This window comes from Panthera pardus, unplaced genomic scaffold (genome assembly GCF_024362965.1).
Source record: "Panthera pardus isolate Hobbes unplaced genomic scaffold, ASM2436296v1 HiC_scaffold_7, whole genome shotgun sequence".
Classification (NCBI taxonomy): Eukaryota; Metazoa; Chordata; class Mammalia; order Carnivora; family Felidae; genus Panthera; species Panthera pardus.
Window position 1 is genome coordinate 74,913,196 of NW_026527002.1, and position 17,903 is coordinate 74,931,098.

General features: G+C 48.9%; 1 protein-coding gene across 5 annotated transcripts in view; it reads right to left on the minus strand.

Annotated features, from left to right (window-relative positions):
- The window catches only part of ZFAT (zinc finger and AT-hook domain containing), a 286,033-nt gene that overhangs the window by 22,553 nt on the left and 245,577 nt on the right, over positions 1 to 17,903 (minus strand). For 4 of the 5 annotated variants that reach the window (XM_019459785.2, XM_019459783.2, XM_019459784.2 and 1 more), the window contains 3 exons: positions 12,056 to 12,174; positions 5,431 to 5,557; positions 2,660 to 2,790 (listed from right to left, as the gene is read on the minus strand). In XM_019459785.2, coding sequence (XP_019315330.1) covers positions 2,660 to 2,790; positions 5,431 to 5,557; positions 12,056 to 12,174 — 377 coding nt within the window. Of the gene's footprint in view, positions 1 to 2,659; positions 2,791 to 5,430; positions 5,558 to 12,055; positions 12,175 to 17,903 lie in introns of those variants that run through there. The other variant, XM_019459789.2, reaches the window with a different exon arrangement.

A 17,903-nucleotide genomic window follows, 5' to 3' on the forward strand; every position in this document is an offset into this window, starting at 1 on the left:
ATCTCCAAATAAGCTATCCAGTAGCAACCTGAAAACCTTTTTTTCTGCAACACATGCCATGTACTTTACTGACAAGGTGATCTTGCTTTTTCCTTTCCAGTACTGTTCTACGGGATATAATTCCAAACGTGAAAACCAGAGCTCCCTCCATCCTACTTAATGAACATTTACTGAGCAACTACTATGTGTGTTATTATTTTGGGTTGCAGCAGGACGAAATCCCCAGCACCGAGGTCCCCTGCACGGGGAAGGAAGGGCAATATTTTATGCCAACAGGAACGCCAGAGTCCACACCGCGGTGGTGCAAGCACACTCGTCATGCAGAGGTAATTCCTCTGCTGAAAAATCCTAGACCAGAGTTTCAGAAAAGAAGAAAAATATCACACCAATTTCTCTAATAAAAACAGCCATCTCGACATTTCAATGACAGGATAACGGAGTTCAGAGGGCATTCTTTAACACACTGCAACCCCTTTGCCAAAGGAGGGGGTGTTTGCTGTCTGCCCGCTCACCGGTCCATCCGCCCATCCTCCACCCATTAAGTAGCAACAGCCCCAGCCAGCGAGGTCCCAGGCCAGACAGGCAGGATGGAGACGAGAACACACACTCTTGGGGAACATTTCCAAACGCAGCTGCTCCAGACCGTGCAGGACACGGATGCTCCTCCTCGCCCTGAGTTTCCAAAAACCCACAAGATTCTCTAAAGGATGCCACTGTTTTCTGCCACCAAAACACACTGTACCTGTTTACACTGGTCGGACTGGAGGCTTATCTGCCTCATCCCACGTGGTGCTGGCAGCCTGACGCCTTGAAGCACATCTAAGCCGTATCCCGCACTGCCTGCGACGCTCAAGACATCACGTCCCGGAGCAGTGGCAAATCACCGTCGGGAGCACCTTCCTATAATTCTCAAAAGAATTTGGCAGGGAAACCGGCAAGACCCTTCCTGAAGCGCCAGGCCCAGCTCAGGACTCCGCAGGTCACGGTGCGGAAAACCAGTTTCAGAAAAGCTACAGTAAGACAGTCGGAAGACAGCGACCTAGTAAATACAAAAGGAAGCTAACAGAGTGGTTAGCAACAAGGCGTGCGGGTCTGTTCCCAACCCACCGGCGCCAGGGCCCTGCAGACCGAAACGCCACATCCCACTGCGCGACTTCTGTGCAGGATCTTGTTGAGAGAAACCACACCAACCGAGGAGCGTTTCTGGGATACGCGGTCCACACGTTCACCTAGACATGCTGAGTTTTGTCTGCAGGTCAGGAAAGCCAGAGTCGAACCAGAACGTACTAACTCCACAGAGAATTCTGTCACCTGGGTTTCATGCTTTGCATTGTGGCCTGGGCACACTTGGGGGCACGGGTGTGGAGACAGCTCGGGAAGCGTACTTCCCATTTATCAAAGGGAGGTTGCTGGGCACACGGCACCCACGGGTCCTCATGTCAGAGCCGCACTAAGAAACATCTTTATTTGTCTGTGCCAAGAAAACCCACTCCTTCTACGAAGTCCGTGTTGCCTATTTCCTGCTTTACCCTTCTACGATTCAGCACCAAATTCACAGTCTAACATGCATACCTCCCATAACACACGCCTCTCCCAGGGCTCTGCTCAAACATCAGCAATCTACCCGACAGTCCTTTCTAAATAGCCCCCAAGCACACTCCTGGGCCCACAGGCCTCCTCCTCCTTTTACTTTCCTCCTCCGCACTTATTCGCCATCTGACACCCTTTGTGTCTCACTCGTTCGTGTGTGTCTTACTTTTTTCCCACGAGAGAGTAACCATGTTGATGGCAGGCACTGGTTCTCTCCTGGAACCCCGGGCATGCTGCCCAGTGAGAGCGGGTGTTTCCTAAGTACCTCCTGAATGAATGGCTACAGGAACGGTTAACTGCATAAAACTCTACAGTGTGCATTTCACCTTACTCCGTGAACTTGAACTTTGCCTGAGTCTGATGTGTTTACTGTTGTTTTGCTTTTTTTAAGTGCTTGGGTAAGCTGGACTAAATCTTTGGTAAAACAAAGCAAGAGGCAGTAGAGAGATAGGTACAGACAGAACAAAAGGATGATCTAATTCCCAAACACACTGCATTTTAACAGCTGGTAAGGTCTCTGGGGGTGGAAATGAGCCAAACTGTTTAACTGTCAATTAAGTAGAGTCACCGTGATTCAAAAACGGATGGTTTCCTTCCCATTGGCTCAGCCATCGGCCAGGTGACGCTGCATATCTAATACGGCCGGTCCGTGGTCCATGGGGTCCATGGGGAAGCCCTCCTGGCTTCTCTGCCTGTCCCCACGGTCCCCACTCATTCTGCTCGCTGGTGCCTTTGGCACCGAGGGCTGCTTTTCGTGACAGATGTGTCCAAGTGTGTCCACATCTGCTCATTTTCACTCTGGGATTCTCTGAAGAGAAATAAATGAAGTTTCCATAATTTTAAAAACTGTATTATTCCTCTCCCCTAAAACATACCTCCACACACGGAGCTCCTGAAGACACGAGCCCATAATAATCGGAGGCAGAGTAAGAAATGCGTGAGACTGAGCTCTCTCTTTCCAAACCCCACCGTAGGTAAATTAGGCCTTGAAAACCCACGGGGAAGGAGAGAGACAGGGCGTGTGGCAGTGTGAGGGGATGATACTTAAGAGGCAGGGGAGGGTCCTTACCTGTTTCACGACAGTCACTGTCCCTGGAGCCATGGCAACCACCGAGGCCACAGCGGTGGCATCATGGGCCTCGGTGCCCAGCTCGATGATCTGCTGGAGGATGTTCACAGCCGTGGGGTCAAGTCGGTCCCCTTACAAGGAAGAAACAAACAGGACACCATTAAGCCCAGTGGCACTGGAGGGCACTGAGTGCAAAACCAGACCTTAACAGAGGCCATTCTTGGGTGGTGTCTTCTTCGGGGGAGGCATGGGTTCTCAGCAATCGCTCGCTCTAACAACAGAATAATCCGTGTGGTACTTGATAGCTTTAAAGCACTTTCTATAAGAACATCTCAAAACCCCAAACGATCCTGTGGGGAGATGACATTGTGACGAGACACCCACATTTCGTGGATTGGTTACCTCTGCACAAGACAGACAGGAGACTTGCCTGGGGTCACTGGGTCAGTCACAGCCCAAAGCCAGAGCTGAAGCCCAGATGCTCTGAATCCATACTTGGTGACACAAGCCTGCTTCTCCAAACAGACCCCTGAGAAGTCCCAGCCCGCCCAGCAAACCGCAAACAGGGTCCCGTGAGCACACACACAGCAGGTGGCCAAGAGAGTGTGCCAAATAAATCACACACGCTAGGACAGAACATCCAAGGATGTCTCAATTATTAAAACCGGTGGGCTTCAGAATGCCAAACCAGTTTAAGCTTGGGGTTCTATTTTAATCATCTCAGAAGACTGGAATATGTATCATCAGGGCAGCTACGGAGTATAGACCCTGCCTGCTCTCACCATCTGCTTGGCCATCTGCGACTCTTCTGAACACGGCACTCTGACCCTGATCGCTAACTCACTAAAAGGGAAATTACCGCATGATCTCTGTGTTAGCATCATGTTACCAAGTCGCCGCGCGCGTCTGCATCCCCGTGGACCCATTTTCCTTGGGCCACGGCCCAATGTGAGTCCGTCAGTAAGAGACGGAGGAGGGGAACGTGATGTGTGCGATGTGGAGGGCAGGCGCTGGCATGGGACTGGGGCGGTGACAGCGTTAGCGACTTGTATGTATTCACATTGCACCACCCTGGCGCTCCCCTACACACACACACACACACACACACACACACACACACACGTGTGCATGCAAAGACACCAGCACAGACACAGACACACGTGCACACACACTCTCTGCTTAAGGGAAATGTGTCAACTGTGCCTTGCAGCCAGCCAGTCTGAACGTCCAAAGATGTTTACAACAAAGATGCTGTTTACAAAACATTTACCTGAAAACCTTACTGAGCTAAAGTAACGTTTAATTCCTCATGCGCTTGCTCCCTCAGTGACCATTTATCGAGCCTGTCACCAGGAGCGTGGCTCCCAGCAGGGAATCGGCCTCCATCTAACACTCTCTCCCCTCCTCCCGGAACTCACGGGCTCCTGAGACAGATTTGTAAGCAAATTATCACCACACCACGTTGGTTCCGTATCGGGAGGCAATCAGGGAACACAGCAGAAACGTCGCAGGAGTCCCAAGCAGGCGACATATGATCTGAACACTGAAGGTGCAGGCAGGTGGCCAGAAAAACCATGCAGGGAACAGAGTTCACACAGGGCGGTGCACAGAGGAAGGCCGTGCCTGCACAGCCCATGCAGGACAGCAGGCACAGAGACAGGAGGCAGGCGACACAGGGCAGGGCGCCAGGACCCAGAGCGGCCCAGCCTGGCTGCATGGGTGCAAAGTCTGAGCTTTAGTCCAAGTGCCAGGAAGAAACCCCAGAGAGGCTTTAGAAAGGGTGTGTGTGTGTGTGTGTGTGTGTGTGTGTGTGTGTGTGTGTGTGCATGCATCAGGGATGACGACAGACAGGCCAAGGCCAGAGCTTGAACAACTGCTGAAGTCACCAAACACGAAGGAAGGAAGCACAGGTTCAGGCTGGGCCTCCGCTCTGGATGCCCCATTTATCAGCCAGGGCCGGGCCACCCTGTCCGCTGTCTCCTGAGTCCCCACGAGCTCGGCGGCCCAGTGAGCACAGCCCCGAAGTAACAGCCCCAAGGAGCGTTCCACACAGGCTTCCTACAACCTGCTCTTCAGGGCTTTAAGAACTGGGAAAAAAATGGCAATTTCCCATCCTGCCTCTACTTAATGCCTTCCTCCAAATGCAAATCGGGCTATGGTCACACATTAACTGGGGTTCATGTGCTAGAAAGGGCACTAGGAAAACACCTCTAAGTTTCATGCCCCAATCACCACCAGGCTGGCAGAGTGGTTTGAACCTAAAACTGATCTGGCATTTCAGAGTGATGACTGTTGACACAGAAATCCTGCTTCGGGGCTTTTGAGGCGGCTGGGAAGCAGGCAGTGCTGGGCTCGGAGCTCCGCAGGGCGGCCCTGGCGAGGCCGCCGCTGCCCCTGGAGCTGGAACCAGCCCCCTGGGAGACAGGCCCACGAGGCAGCCAGGGATGGGACAGAAACCCAGACGGCAGGCCCAGCTCCGGGGCTCAGCCGGCCCCTTACAGCGAAGCCCTCTTCTCGCGGTACGTGCGGAGGCCTGGCCGCACGGCCGTCAAGTTCTGCCTCTGCTGAGCTTCCGGGGCTCCTAACAGGGGGCGGAGGCCTCCCGGTCCGACGGCGGGGCCCCCTGCGGTCCGAATGGTGGGCCAAGGATGCTGAAGGGGACCGATTCACGGACACCGCTCCCTCACAGATTCACTCACTCCGCCTGCCTGCTGCAGACCAGCTGGAAGGCAGCTCGAAGGTGCCCAAGGGGACCGAGCGCGCGCTCTCACCGCTCTCGGAAGTGTATCTCAGATCCTGGAGCGCCGCCACGGCTGCCTGCGTGCCCTGAACGTCCTCTTCGGCTTCTGTGATGTGCACGTACTGGGTGGAGGGCTCCTCAGGGGCTTCTGTTGCTGGCTAAACGAAAACAGATCATCTGAGTGATCCAGAAGGCCACCTGTTACCCACAAGCCCCAGGGTAACGTACTGAGACCAAATCAATACGCACGAGGAGCCCCTGTGGCACCTCACGCGCCTGGCGTCCCTGAGAAATCCGCTGCTCCGATAAAAACACACTTCCCAAAAAGGAAACTTCTCCTTGCAAATACCAAGATGATTTTATTATTTCATTTTATTTATTTTATTTTATTTAACGTTTATTTATTCTTGAGAGAGAGAGAGAGCAAGCAGCGGAGGAACAGGGAAGAGAGAACCCCAGAATCCGAAGCAGGCTCCAGGCTCTGAGCTGTCAGCACAGCGTCCAACGCAGGGCTCGAAATCATGAACCGTGAGCTCACCACCTGAACAGAAGTCAGACGCTAAACCGACTGAGCCACCCAGGTGACCCACCAAGACGCTGTGAAACCAGCTTTGGTGGAAAGCTTCCTGGTACACACTCTTGCCTTAGGGAACGGAGTGTGCTGTTCGTATTTAGAGATTAGACATGCGCAGAGAGTCTCGTACATGCTCTTCTAACGGCCGTTGTCTCCTCCCACTGCTGTCAGTGCTGCCGGAACCTGCCCGGGCCCGGGGCCTTGAGCCATCAGGCTGACGGAAGGAGGGCACAGCAGAGCTGCGGGTGGAAGGAAGCACCGTAACACGTGCTGCCACCCAGCGCTCAGGGAGCCTCGGCTATACGGGCCACTCTCATTTTCATACGAAGGATACGATAAACAACAGACCACGGGAAATGTATCTGCAAAATCAGGAGTCGCGAGGGTGGGAGGGGCTGGAGTGACATTCACAGGTTACCTTGTGCCCCAAGGAGAGAAGAGGAGGAACAGAATTCCCACAAGAAATCTGCATCAATAATGCTCTCTTTCTGGAAGAGGTGGGGAGTGTGGGTGAGCTAGAAGGCAGGAAACACGAATGGCACCAAAAAAGAAGAACAAAAGGGAGGACCTCGCACAAAATTTATAGGAGCCGAAGTTACCATGCTCTGTGAGCACTTCATGGTAACTGATCCAGCTCAGAATGCCAGGTGGTTATTCCTTTCCAGGCAAGGGGCCAAGTTCATGTCAGGGTTTCCAGCCTGACCTGTAGCAGACACCCAATAAATATGTGTTGAATGCACAGATGAACAAAATAAAAAAAGCCTACTTCCTTTAAGTACCGGTGAGCCACGTGTTGCCTGACAATGGCTGGATGCAAGCAACATCTTAGCCGTGAAAAACAGGACCCACGCACGACGGCTTCTTTCTCATGGGGGGAGGGGGGTTCTGCGTCCCAACCACAAGTGGGGAGGACCCGACCAGTGGCATAGGCAGCTCATCACCCCACAGGTAACCCAGCACCTGAGACCGGCTTCTTGGCTGCTCTTCTGTCTTGCTTCTGGAGTCGAGTACGTGGCTTTGTGCCAACGACCTGTGTCGGATTCGACGCTCTGCGTAACGTGTTGGCATCTGCAAGAAGTACGGCCTTCGGAGCAGAGGGCCATGACCACACGTACTTACAGAAGCACTAACTGACCAGGAGACATGGGTTTTAGGTCAAGAAATGGCATTCCGATCCCTATGAACAGAGAGCAAATCCTTGCAGCATGAACTTGAAACACCAGAGGACTATACGTTCTCCCCTCGATGAGGATGTGAGGTTGGCCACACATGCCACCACCCCCACCAATAACCACAGTAGCTGCCGAACCCTGGGGGCCTCCCAGGGACCAGATACGGACCTCAGCGTTTTGAATATCTTGTCTTTCAATCCTTTTGACCTGCTGAGTATTACCAGCCTCACTGCATGGATAAGGGCACTGAGGCCACTGAGATCAAGTAAATAACGGTTCACGGTCCAGCCATTTATTTATACAGGATGGCACCAGGGTTCAACATCAAGTCTGCCAGACTGCAGTGCACACACACCCTACGTGTTCTCACAGGAAATTTCAAACATACACAACAACAGAAACGTATCCCTGGAACACGAAACTCTTTGAAGACATAAGCACAATGCCACTGGGACACTCCAACACCCAATGGTAAGTCCTTAACATGACATGTCAATCTTCGTCTGTTAGCTGGAAAATTTATAAATAGGAGCTTCTCCTCATCAAATGTGTGGTTATGCTGAGGTATAGTTTGTTCAGAAAACGGTTAAAATAATTGGACTCTTGGCCTTTACTTACCAAAACAGAATTGATGCCCTAATATCCTACAAGGCGCCTGAGCGTCTGCCCCAGGATCAGTATAAACCCACGGACTGAGATACGCTGGATGTGCTTCGCTGTAGTTACTAAATACTAGCAAAAGCTTCAGAGTAACAGTATCAACCCTCCCCCAACAACAAAATAATTGAAAAGCGTACGTGTTTCTGCAGCTCTTTTCGCCTTAGCTTATGCCCCACGAGGGAGGAGCATACTCCTACCTTAAAAGACTGCTGAACAGTTCCTCTGTGTAGCTATGCCATCGTTTTCATATACAGTTAGAAGCATTTATTTCCCTTTACTCTCAACGTTTAAGGTCTGCATTTTTTAAACGTTATTTTTTTTTAATATTATATAAAATACATCCACGGTTTCAGAATCCAATCTGCACAAGTGGATGTGCTAAGAGGAATCTGGCTGATTTCTTTATCCTCTCCATCTTGGTGTGTCCCTACCCTTCCACAAAAAAATCCCCCCCTTTGTTTTGACTCTTTTATTTTGAATTATTTTTGACTTCCAGAAGAGTTCCCATACACCTTTGCCCCAGCCTCCCCCCGCATTAACATCTGACACAACCACAGGGCAATTACCAAAGCCGACAAGTAACACTGGTATGGTAAATACTATGAACTGCAGACTTTAGGTAGTTTTTCTACAAGTTTGCTCCCTGGTGTCCCGGTTCTGTCCCAGGACCCAGTGCCGGGTCACGGTCTCCTCCGACTGGCGACAGCTCTCCCGTCTCCCCTTGTCTTTCGTGACCATGATACTTTGAGGAGTACTGGTCAGGCGTATGACCATACACATCAGCAACATCATTTGGATACATGACAGTTGCTCGTGATTGGATGGAGGCTGAGGCTTTTCTGAAGAATGCCGGGGGGGTGGGTGGGGGGGGTCCTTCTCATCATCACATCCGGGGGCACACGAGGTCACCGTGACCCCTGAGGATGCTAACTTCCGGGGGCATGGTTAGCCCCGGGTCTGCCAGATGCCTCTACTGTACAGATACTACTTCTCCCTCTGTGATCTAGTAAATACTTGGGGGCAGAGATTCTGAGGCTATGTAGACACTCTGTTTTTCCTTAAATTGTGTCTACTAATTGTAGCATTCATGGATGGGTTTGCCTGCAGCAATGATTACTGCAGTGTTCTAAGGGGAATTCTATTTCCCTCATTCCTTCTACATGTATTGTTCAGAACTCTCCCGTGTGGAAGAAGTGCTCCTTCCCCACCATCCGTTTATATCAGTATGGACTCACAGATATTATCTTATCTGTTGGGTTGTAGTACAACGCTACCATTGTTTGCTTTGTTATTCAAGTTGTTCCCACTCTGGCCATTGGTGGTCTCTTGTCCTTTGACATGCCTCCACCTTTCTGGGGGGCTGGGAAAGATGCAGATGCTACTTTCTAGGACCACAAAATACTCTAGGATCAGCTTACATATTTTCTGCCTCGGCCCTGGAATCAACCACTTTTCAAAGGACCCTGGTTCCTTTTATTGGAGAATCCTATTAGAAACCAAGATCTAGGTCCCCATGTGCTCACGGCCACGGGGTGCCACTGCTTCTGGGCTCTCTCAGAACAAAAGGCTTCTAAGGAGCACAGGTATGTAAACTAGCTGTGTGTGGGCACATGTCTGGAATCGGCTCTGAATCTATCTGTTGGTGTGTATACAAACACATGCAATCTATTCATTTATCTGTACCTACGATGTATAACAGGACTGCAATAAACAACCTTGTGCAGACAGACACCTTTTCTCTTTTTTGTCAGTATTACTTTTGGGTAGTTTTCTAGCAGTGGAATTGTTTAGTTAATGGATAAAGAAATGCACAAGTAATTTTACTAGATACTGCTAATTTCCCCTCCGTACAGGTAGTAATATTTTGCATTTCCACCAGCAATGCGTGAGAGTGCATTTTCCCCTCAGCCTCTCCAACAGACAGGATGTCAAATTCTGGATTCTAATAGGTAAGAAATTCTCTCTCCAGTTTTTTTTTAAGTTTTTAAAATTTATTTATTTTGAGAGAGAGAGTGCGAGAGAGCGAGCACAGGAGGAACAGAGAGGGAGGGAAAGAGAGAATATCCCAAGCAGGTTCCACGATCTCAGTACAGAGCCCGACGCAGAGCTCAAACCCACAAACTGTGAGATCATGACCTGAGCCGAAACCAAGAGTCAGACGCTTAACCGACTGAGCCGCCCAGGCGTCCCGTTCCAGTTTTAATTAACATGCCTTATGTGTGAGGTTGATCACATTTTCAGATATTGAAGGTCATCTGCATTTCTTTTTCTATGAACCTTTCTTATCTCTTGCCCATTTTCCTACTGGGTTGTTGATCACTATTTTTTAAAAAGATTTCATAATGTAAAAGCACTCGTCCTTTTTCTACGGTATGATTGAAAATATTTTCTTTCGTTGTTATCTGTCGGTCTCTTTGCCTTGTTCATGAGTTCTTTTCCATAAGTCTTTTTAAAATTTTTTCATGTGGCCAATTGTTCTTAATCTCTCCCTGTAGCGAATCTGGATTCTGAGGCATAGTTAGGAAAGCCCTCCACACCCTGAACTTACAAATGAATTCATTCACTCAGGTTCTTCTTCTGGTATTCTTAAAATATCACCGTCTTTTTATTTTTTTTTTTAACGTTTATTTATTATTGAGAGACAGAGAGAGACAGAGCATGAGCAGGGGAGGGGCAGAGAGAGAGGGAGACACAGAATCGGAAGCAGGCTCCAGGCTCCGAGCTGTCAGCACAGAGCCCCACGCAGGGTTAGAACTCACAAACCATGAGATCATGACCTGAGCCGCAGTCGGATGCTTAACCGACTGAGCCATGCAGGTGCCCCAAAATCTCACTGTTTTTACATTTAAATCTCAGATCTTTTTGCTCTTGCCTCTCTCTACATGCAAGCTATTCATTATTTTATGTTTATGGTTCGATCTGATGCTTATTGTGTGCAGTAGTCTTTCATTCACTCTTTTGGATTTTCCAAAAACAGAATCCTGTCATCTTCAGATACAGATAACTTGATTTCTTCTCTTCCAATTCTTAATGTCACCATTTACTTTGTCTTGCCCAACACACTGGCTGATGCATCCCAACTGACGTTAAAGACTTGGTGACCTAAGTCCCAGAGCTTCTGGGACATCCTTGTCTTCTTCCTGATTCAACCAAGAAACCCTCCAGTGTTTCCTCACCAAGTAAGAAGACACCGGCTTTGGGACTGAGATGCACGTATAGACTGTTTTTGTCTTAAGGATGTACCCATCCAATTATACTTTATTGACTATTTTTCATCAGCAGATGCTTGATTTTGTCAAGTGCCTTTTCTGAATATGTGAAGATAATCATTTCATTTTTTTCGCTACTTTTATTTTATGATGGATTATATTAAAAGATTCCCTCCTATCGAACTATCCTTCCCTTGCATTCTAGAATGTTTCACACATTGTCATGACGTATGATTTTTTTTTTCAAAGCCCTTACTCTTAACCCCTGGATACTCTGATGCTCCTCCAGAAAGTCCTTTGATAAGTGGTTCTCATGTGGAGGTGACTTTGACTTCCGGGGACATTGACAATGTCCATGACGTTTTTGGTTGTCAGAACGGGGGATGCCACTGACATCTGGTGTGTGGAGGTCCATGATGCCACCAAACATCCTGACACGCACAGAACAGTCTCTATACACAAATGATGATACTGTGGAAGACCATAATGTCAGCAGTGCTGAGATCGGGAAACCCCGCCTTAGGGAGAGACTGCAATAAGTCCGTGGTCATGACACTTGGTACTTGAAAAGAGAGCTACTGGCTTTGAGAACACAGATGTGTTTCCAGCCAGTGACTGGTTCTAACCCCGAGGGTAAAACAAAGATGGCGGGAGGGAGCACAGGCCTTCAGGAACAGGACAGTAGGGCCTAGATTCAGAAGATGGAGACCTTCCTGGTTCTCCTGGTGAGGACTCACAACATACTCCTTGCCTTGCACTCTTTTTTCAGATACAATAGTTGAAACTCTGGATTGGTGAGTCACAGAAGTGAAAGTGCCAATGACACCAACACAGACATTCACAAAATGGTCTAAACTCAACTCCGGGTACGAATTTACCTGCACAGCCCAGGTCTCACCCCTCAGGCAGGAGACGGGATTTGAAAAGACTTCCTAGCTTCCCGACCAGAAAACCCCATCCTCTGAGAAGGACCCATGCCTGCTCCATTCTGTCACGTGCATCTGGAAATGTCAAGATCAATACCGTACTTTCAAAAGTTACCTCCCACTTGGGATCTCCTTCGTTTTCCACCAACTTCAGGCCATGCTTGTTCTTCAAGTGTCTGTTGAACTCCCACTTGGTGCCATACACAAAGCTGCACACAGGGCACTTCAAACCACCTGAAGGCACAGAGGAAAAAGGAGCGTTCGCAGCACCTAAAAGGGCCCCAGTGCGCCTCCCTCCCGCCCCTCAACTCCAGGGAACACACTGTTTGTCTCCAGTACTTACGTCCAGTGCCAGTTCCCCTCCGTACTAGAATAGAACAGCGACAGCACAGAGGTTTTTCAGGGCAGACGTTTCTAAAGCTTAATGTACTTCTTTTCATTTTCCAACGAGCATTTGCAGAAAGTCTAATATATACGTCATATTTTCGGTGCCAGAGTAACAGAATTCCTGTGGCCAAGTGAGTAGGTGGCCTCAACCATTCTTTCATTTTTGTTTTCATTTGAAAATAACAAGTAAGTTAGAAAACAAAAAGAACTGAAGGACAAGGCTGCTTTCCTCAACCGCCTGTGTCCCAAAACATGAACCAAGAGCCAGGCTCCTTCACACCAAAGGCTGAGCCATTTGCATAAATCCCCATTTGGATTTCCCAGTAAAGACCGAGTGAAACGTCGCTACAAAATCTTACACGTGTTGTGGGAGGCGTGGATGCTTTAAGAGCATGTACAGCTCTAGGTAAAAAGACAAACAACAGAAAAAACCCTCAGAGTGACACAAAAGACTATCTTTCTAAAATTCTATCAAGAGCAGCAACTAAATTAGTGACAAAAATCACTTTTCACAGGCTGTGAATTCAGAAGCAAACTCTAGGGGCGCCTGGGTGGTTCAGTCACGTAAGCGTCCGACTTCGGCTCAGCTCATGATCACACAGTTCGTGAGTCTAAGCCCCGCGTCGGGCTCTGCGCTGACAGCTCGGAGCCCGGAGCCCGCTTCGGATTCTGGGTCTCCCTCTCTCTCTCCCCCTCCCCTGCTCACGCTCTGCCTCTCCGTCTCACCCCAAAATAAACATTTTTTAGAAGTTTTAAAAAAAGAAAAAAGAAGCAAACTCTAGCCTCAGGAACTCTAGCCTCAGAGGGAGTTGTCCCGGCACCAGGTCTCCAAATCCACACAAAGGATTAGCAGGATTAGCAGGCCAGAGTCAGGCTACCCACTGGCACCATCAGGCCAGCACCCTGAGCCGAGCCGGGGTGGCGTCGTGGGCACAGCTGGTCTTCCTGCAGCCACCGTTGGTCTACTCTCCACCCCGCACACAGAACGGGCTTTTGAATTTTTTTAATGTTTATTTATTTTTGAGAGAGAGAAAGTGAGAGAGCGCGGGGGAGGGGCAGAGAGAGAGGGAGACAGAGAACCCCAAGCAGGCCCTGTGCTGACAGCAGAGAGCCTGATGTGGGGCTCGAACCCACAAACCGTGAGATCATGACCTGAGCCGAAGCTGGGATGCTTAACTGACTGAGCCATCCAGGTGCCCACAGAATGGGCTTTTATTTTTTTTTTAACGCTTATTTATTTTTGAGACAGAGAGAGACAGAGCATGAACAGGGGAGGGTCAGAGAGACAGGGAGACACAGAATCTGAAACAGGCTCCAGGCTCTGAGCGGTCGGCACAGAGCCCGATGTGGGGCTCGAACTCACGGACCGCGAGATCATGACCCAAGCCGAAGTCGGCTGCTTAACCGACTGAGCCACCCAGGCGCCCCCAGAATGGGCTTTTAAAAATAAACTAAATCACATCCCTCATAGGTATAGAACCTTCCATCAGACCCAGAATAAAATCCCAGCTCCAAGCGGTAGCCTGCATGACTTTACTGTCACCCCTGTGTGATCTTATTCCTGCCTTCTCTCTGGCCTTGTCTCTTCCCCACCCTTCCCGCAGTCTCTCCTTTCTCTGTCTCTGGCATTGACCAAGCTCATTCCCTTCTTGGCAAACCTGGTGTCATGGGGTCTACGGCCAGTCCTTCTGCTGCCTCTGTCCCTGTCTCCGTCAGACTTGCTGTGCTCTCCTGCACCCACCCCGGGTCTGAGATTTATTTCTTGCTCACTGGGGTACTGAGGAGGGAGAAGAGGAATTCTGTACTGATGACGAGGCTGTCTTGACAAATTGCATAATAACAAGCAAATCTCATGAAGACGTGGAACGTAATTTAAGCATCTCCCAGATGCAAGTATGATGTGCTTGATTTTCGGAATCAATTCCATGTCAGTGGTATCTGACAGTGCACTCTTCTGTAACTGGGGCTTCCTGTATATCACCTGAGGTGGTGCGTGATTCCCCACACAGTCATGAGCGGAAAAGGAAGCCAACCCAGATGGCCAACAGCGCATCCCCTTGTGCCTTCAACTCACTGCTTTACAGCCGTGCCACGCTGGGAGGGCGCAGGAGAGCACAGCAGGCCCAACAGAGACAGGACAGAATCAGCAGAAAGACTGGCAACACCAAATTATAAACTTCCAGAACATTCTACAGAGGAGGCAGCTCAAACAGGTGCTTATATTTTCCAAAACTTACAGGTTGTGCACTCTTTTTTTAGGCCAAACGAAATGGGCTTATTCTTTCCTACCTAGCTGATAATTAACTTAGATTTTAGCTTCCTTTGTTATCACTTATTAATCATCTAAAATGATGTATTTTCCTAGGATCACCTTTTTTAAAGCTCTCCAAGGTGTGAGAACCTCTGCCTTTTTTCAGTTGGTTCAAGCGAGATAGGTCCTCCTATAGAGACTTAGCAAGAGGCAGCGAACAAAAGCGACCTAAATGGAATTAAAGACTCCTTCCGGGGTGCTCTTAAATGGAAACTAATTTCAGGAGAAAAAACATCCTTATATTATGTTTAAATTAAAATTAATATGCTAATGCCCCACAGTAATTAAAACCTCAACCTTTGCCACATTGCCTTTAATTAAAGAACAATACATTGGAAGCACGTGACCCAGACTAAATGCAGAATGTGAGCACTTAATTGGCAGCAAAGCCGAGAGAAATTAATTCCCAGTTCAATTCATTACATTCTTAGGCAATGCACAATAAAGGTCATGGGAGATGTGGCGAATTTACTTGTGGCCCTGGTGTATAAAGTGCACACCACAAGAACGGCCAACCCCAAAATTGCAGTTTCCTCAGAAGGCGTGATGAACCAGGCAAGAGCACAGGACGTCAGGAACAATTTTAAAAATCGATCACGGCACCCTTTGCTCTTTTTGGAATGCAGTGTATTCTGGAAGAGTCTTAGGCATTAAAATATCTGCGCTCCTTTGTGGTGGGTGACCTTATTGAAAATTCAATTTCATTTCCAATAACATTACTCCCAGGGTGGTGCGGAACGGGAGGCTGGGCAGTCGGGTACCTGGAGCTGGCACTGACTCCCATGACCCAGGAGCCACTTCCTGAAACTCCCGGGCCTTTGTTTTCTCTAAGACGAAATGCTAAAGCTCGTAACTTTAACAAAGGCACTCCACTAGACAGAATAATGGACGCCCGGAGATATTCACATCCTGGAGGGAAGGGAATCCTTGTGCACTACTGGTGGGAATGTAAACTCCGCCACGCTGGAAAGCAGTATGGAGGTTCCTCAAAAAGTTAAAAATACAACCACCCTATGATACAGCCATCCCGCTGCTGGGTTTGTATGGAAAGGTAATGAAAACAGAGTATCAGAGCAGTATCTGCAATCTCATGTTCACTGCAGCATTATTTACAATAGCCAAGATATGACCACAACCTGTGCCCATCAATAGACACGTGGGTAAAGAAGATGTAGTGTATACACACACACACACACACACACACACACACACACACACACACACAGGAATATTAGTAAGCCATGAGAAGGAAGGAAACCCTGCCAGTTTTGACAACATGGATGGACCCTGAGGGCATTACGCTAAGTGAAATGAGTCAGACAGAGAAAGATAAATACTGTATAATTTCACTTATAGGGGGAATCAAAAACAAAAACCAAAAAAGTCAGACTCATAGAAACAGACTAGAAAAGTGGTTGCCGGGAGCGGGGGACCACGGGAGACAGGGAGAGGCTGGTAAGAGAGTGCGCACTGGCAGTTATAAGATGATTAAGGTCTGAGGGTCTGATGTGAAATGCGGTAACCACAGCTGATAGCTGAAGTTTGCTAAGAGTAGAACTTACACATTCTCAACAAGAGCAAAAGGATTAGTGTGTGAGGTGATGAATGTGTCAGCCGACTGGATGATGAGAATCCTAAATATCTTACAGCTTTGTGAACGATACCTCAGTAAAGCTGGGAAAAAAAAAAAAAAAGCAGTGGGGACCTGTTTGTAAACTGGATTAGGCCCTAGGGGCACTGTGAGCCCACACTAAACAGGTGGGGGTCCTGGCCCCCAGGAGCTGACGGTCTGGAATGGAATGTGCCTGGATACACAACAAAGACAGGTGTGTGAGGTTTTCGTTACAATGAAAAATAACTAAACACAGAGAAAGAAAAAAGAAAGGTTCACATCCTGATCCCTGCAACATGGGAGGGTCACCTCGTGTGGCAAGAAGGGACTTTGAGGTCGTGATTCATCAAGGCTCCTGAGACAGGGAGATTAGCGTGGATTATTCAGGCGGGACTAATGTAATCACAAGGGTCCTCCTGTAGAAGAGGCACAAGGGAGGTCACAGAGAAGCCTCTACTGTCACTGGCGGCCGTGACAGTGGAAGAAGGAAGGGGCTGAGGCAAGGAATGTGAGCCGCCTCTAGAAGCTGGAACAGGCCAGAGAACAGGCTCTCCTCTGGAGACTCCAGAAGGAATACATACGTGTTAGCAAACTCGACCTGAGCCTGTGACACCTATCTTGGACTTCTAACCTTCAGAACCTTAAGATAATAAATCTGTGTTGCTTTAACCCACCAGCAAGTGTGTGGCCATTTGTCACAGCTGCGGTAAGAAACTGATACAAGCAGCTAGACAGTAACTGTGACAAATGAGCTTAATTATCAAAGGAAACTGGATACAGAGCAATGTGATGATACAATACTAGGAAGCAAAATGTGGACCCGGACTTTGTTAAAATCCCCACTTCTTGCTGTCTCTTAATCCAGTGCCTGTCCTGAGACCCGGCAGAGCCCCAGCCCAGAACGAGGAAACGCGCCCAGGACAGCAATCTAGTGGAAATCCTATGCAAGCATGACGTGGAGGCCCCTGGTCACACAGCATGCTGTCAGAACACTACCTGGATCTCTCTCGAACCCCAGATCAGCAGATCAGCCGCTAGATCAGCAGCTAGACCTGGAGACAAAAAAACTCAGAAAGAGTAAACGGCAGCCTGTGTGTGCGAGACCCTCTGACACAGGATCATGTGACCACTATGGAATGCGAGCCAATCACTGTCCCAGAACAGGACCATATGCTTCCTCCTCCTCTTCCTCCTTAACAAGTGCAAATGTGAGACAAGCTTGGGGGGGCCAGCCGGGCCCTCGCCCACTTTGTGGCCTGGGCTGACCACTCTCCCACCCGTGTTTCCTGTCTTGAAAACAGGAATGACGATGCCGACCTCACAGGGCCTCTGAGAGAGAAAGGAATGCAGAGCAATAACACGGTGCAATGACATCACATCACTGGAAGCACCTGCCAGTCAGGTATGGAATCCGGGCCCTAACAAAAACAATTCTAAAATTAAAATGTCTCCAAATCAAATCAATGACTTTTGTGTAACCTGGTAGTTTCTGGATTTTCTTCTATGCTATTTGCCCTGGATTTGGTGTGAAAAGCCAAGGTATGGATATATATCCAAGGTGCGTATGCATATACTTTTACACTCTTCTATTAGGGTAGTTCAAAATCACGCCAAGATTTTAGCAGGTGCCGCAAACGCAGCCTTCTCCTCGAG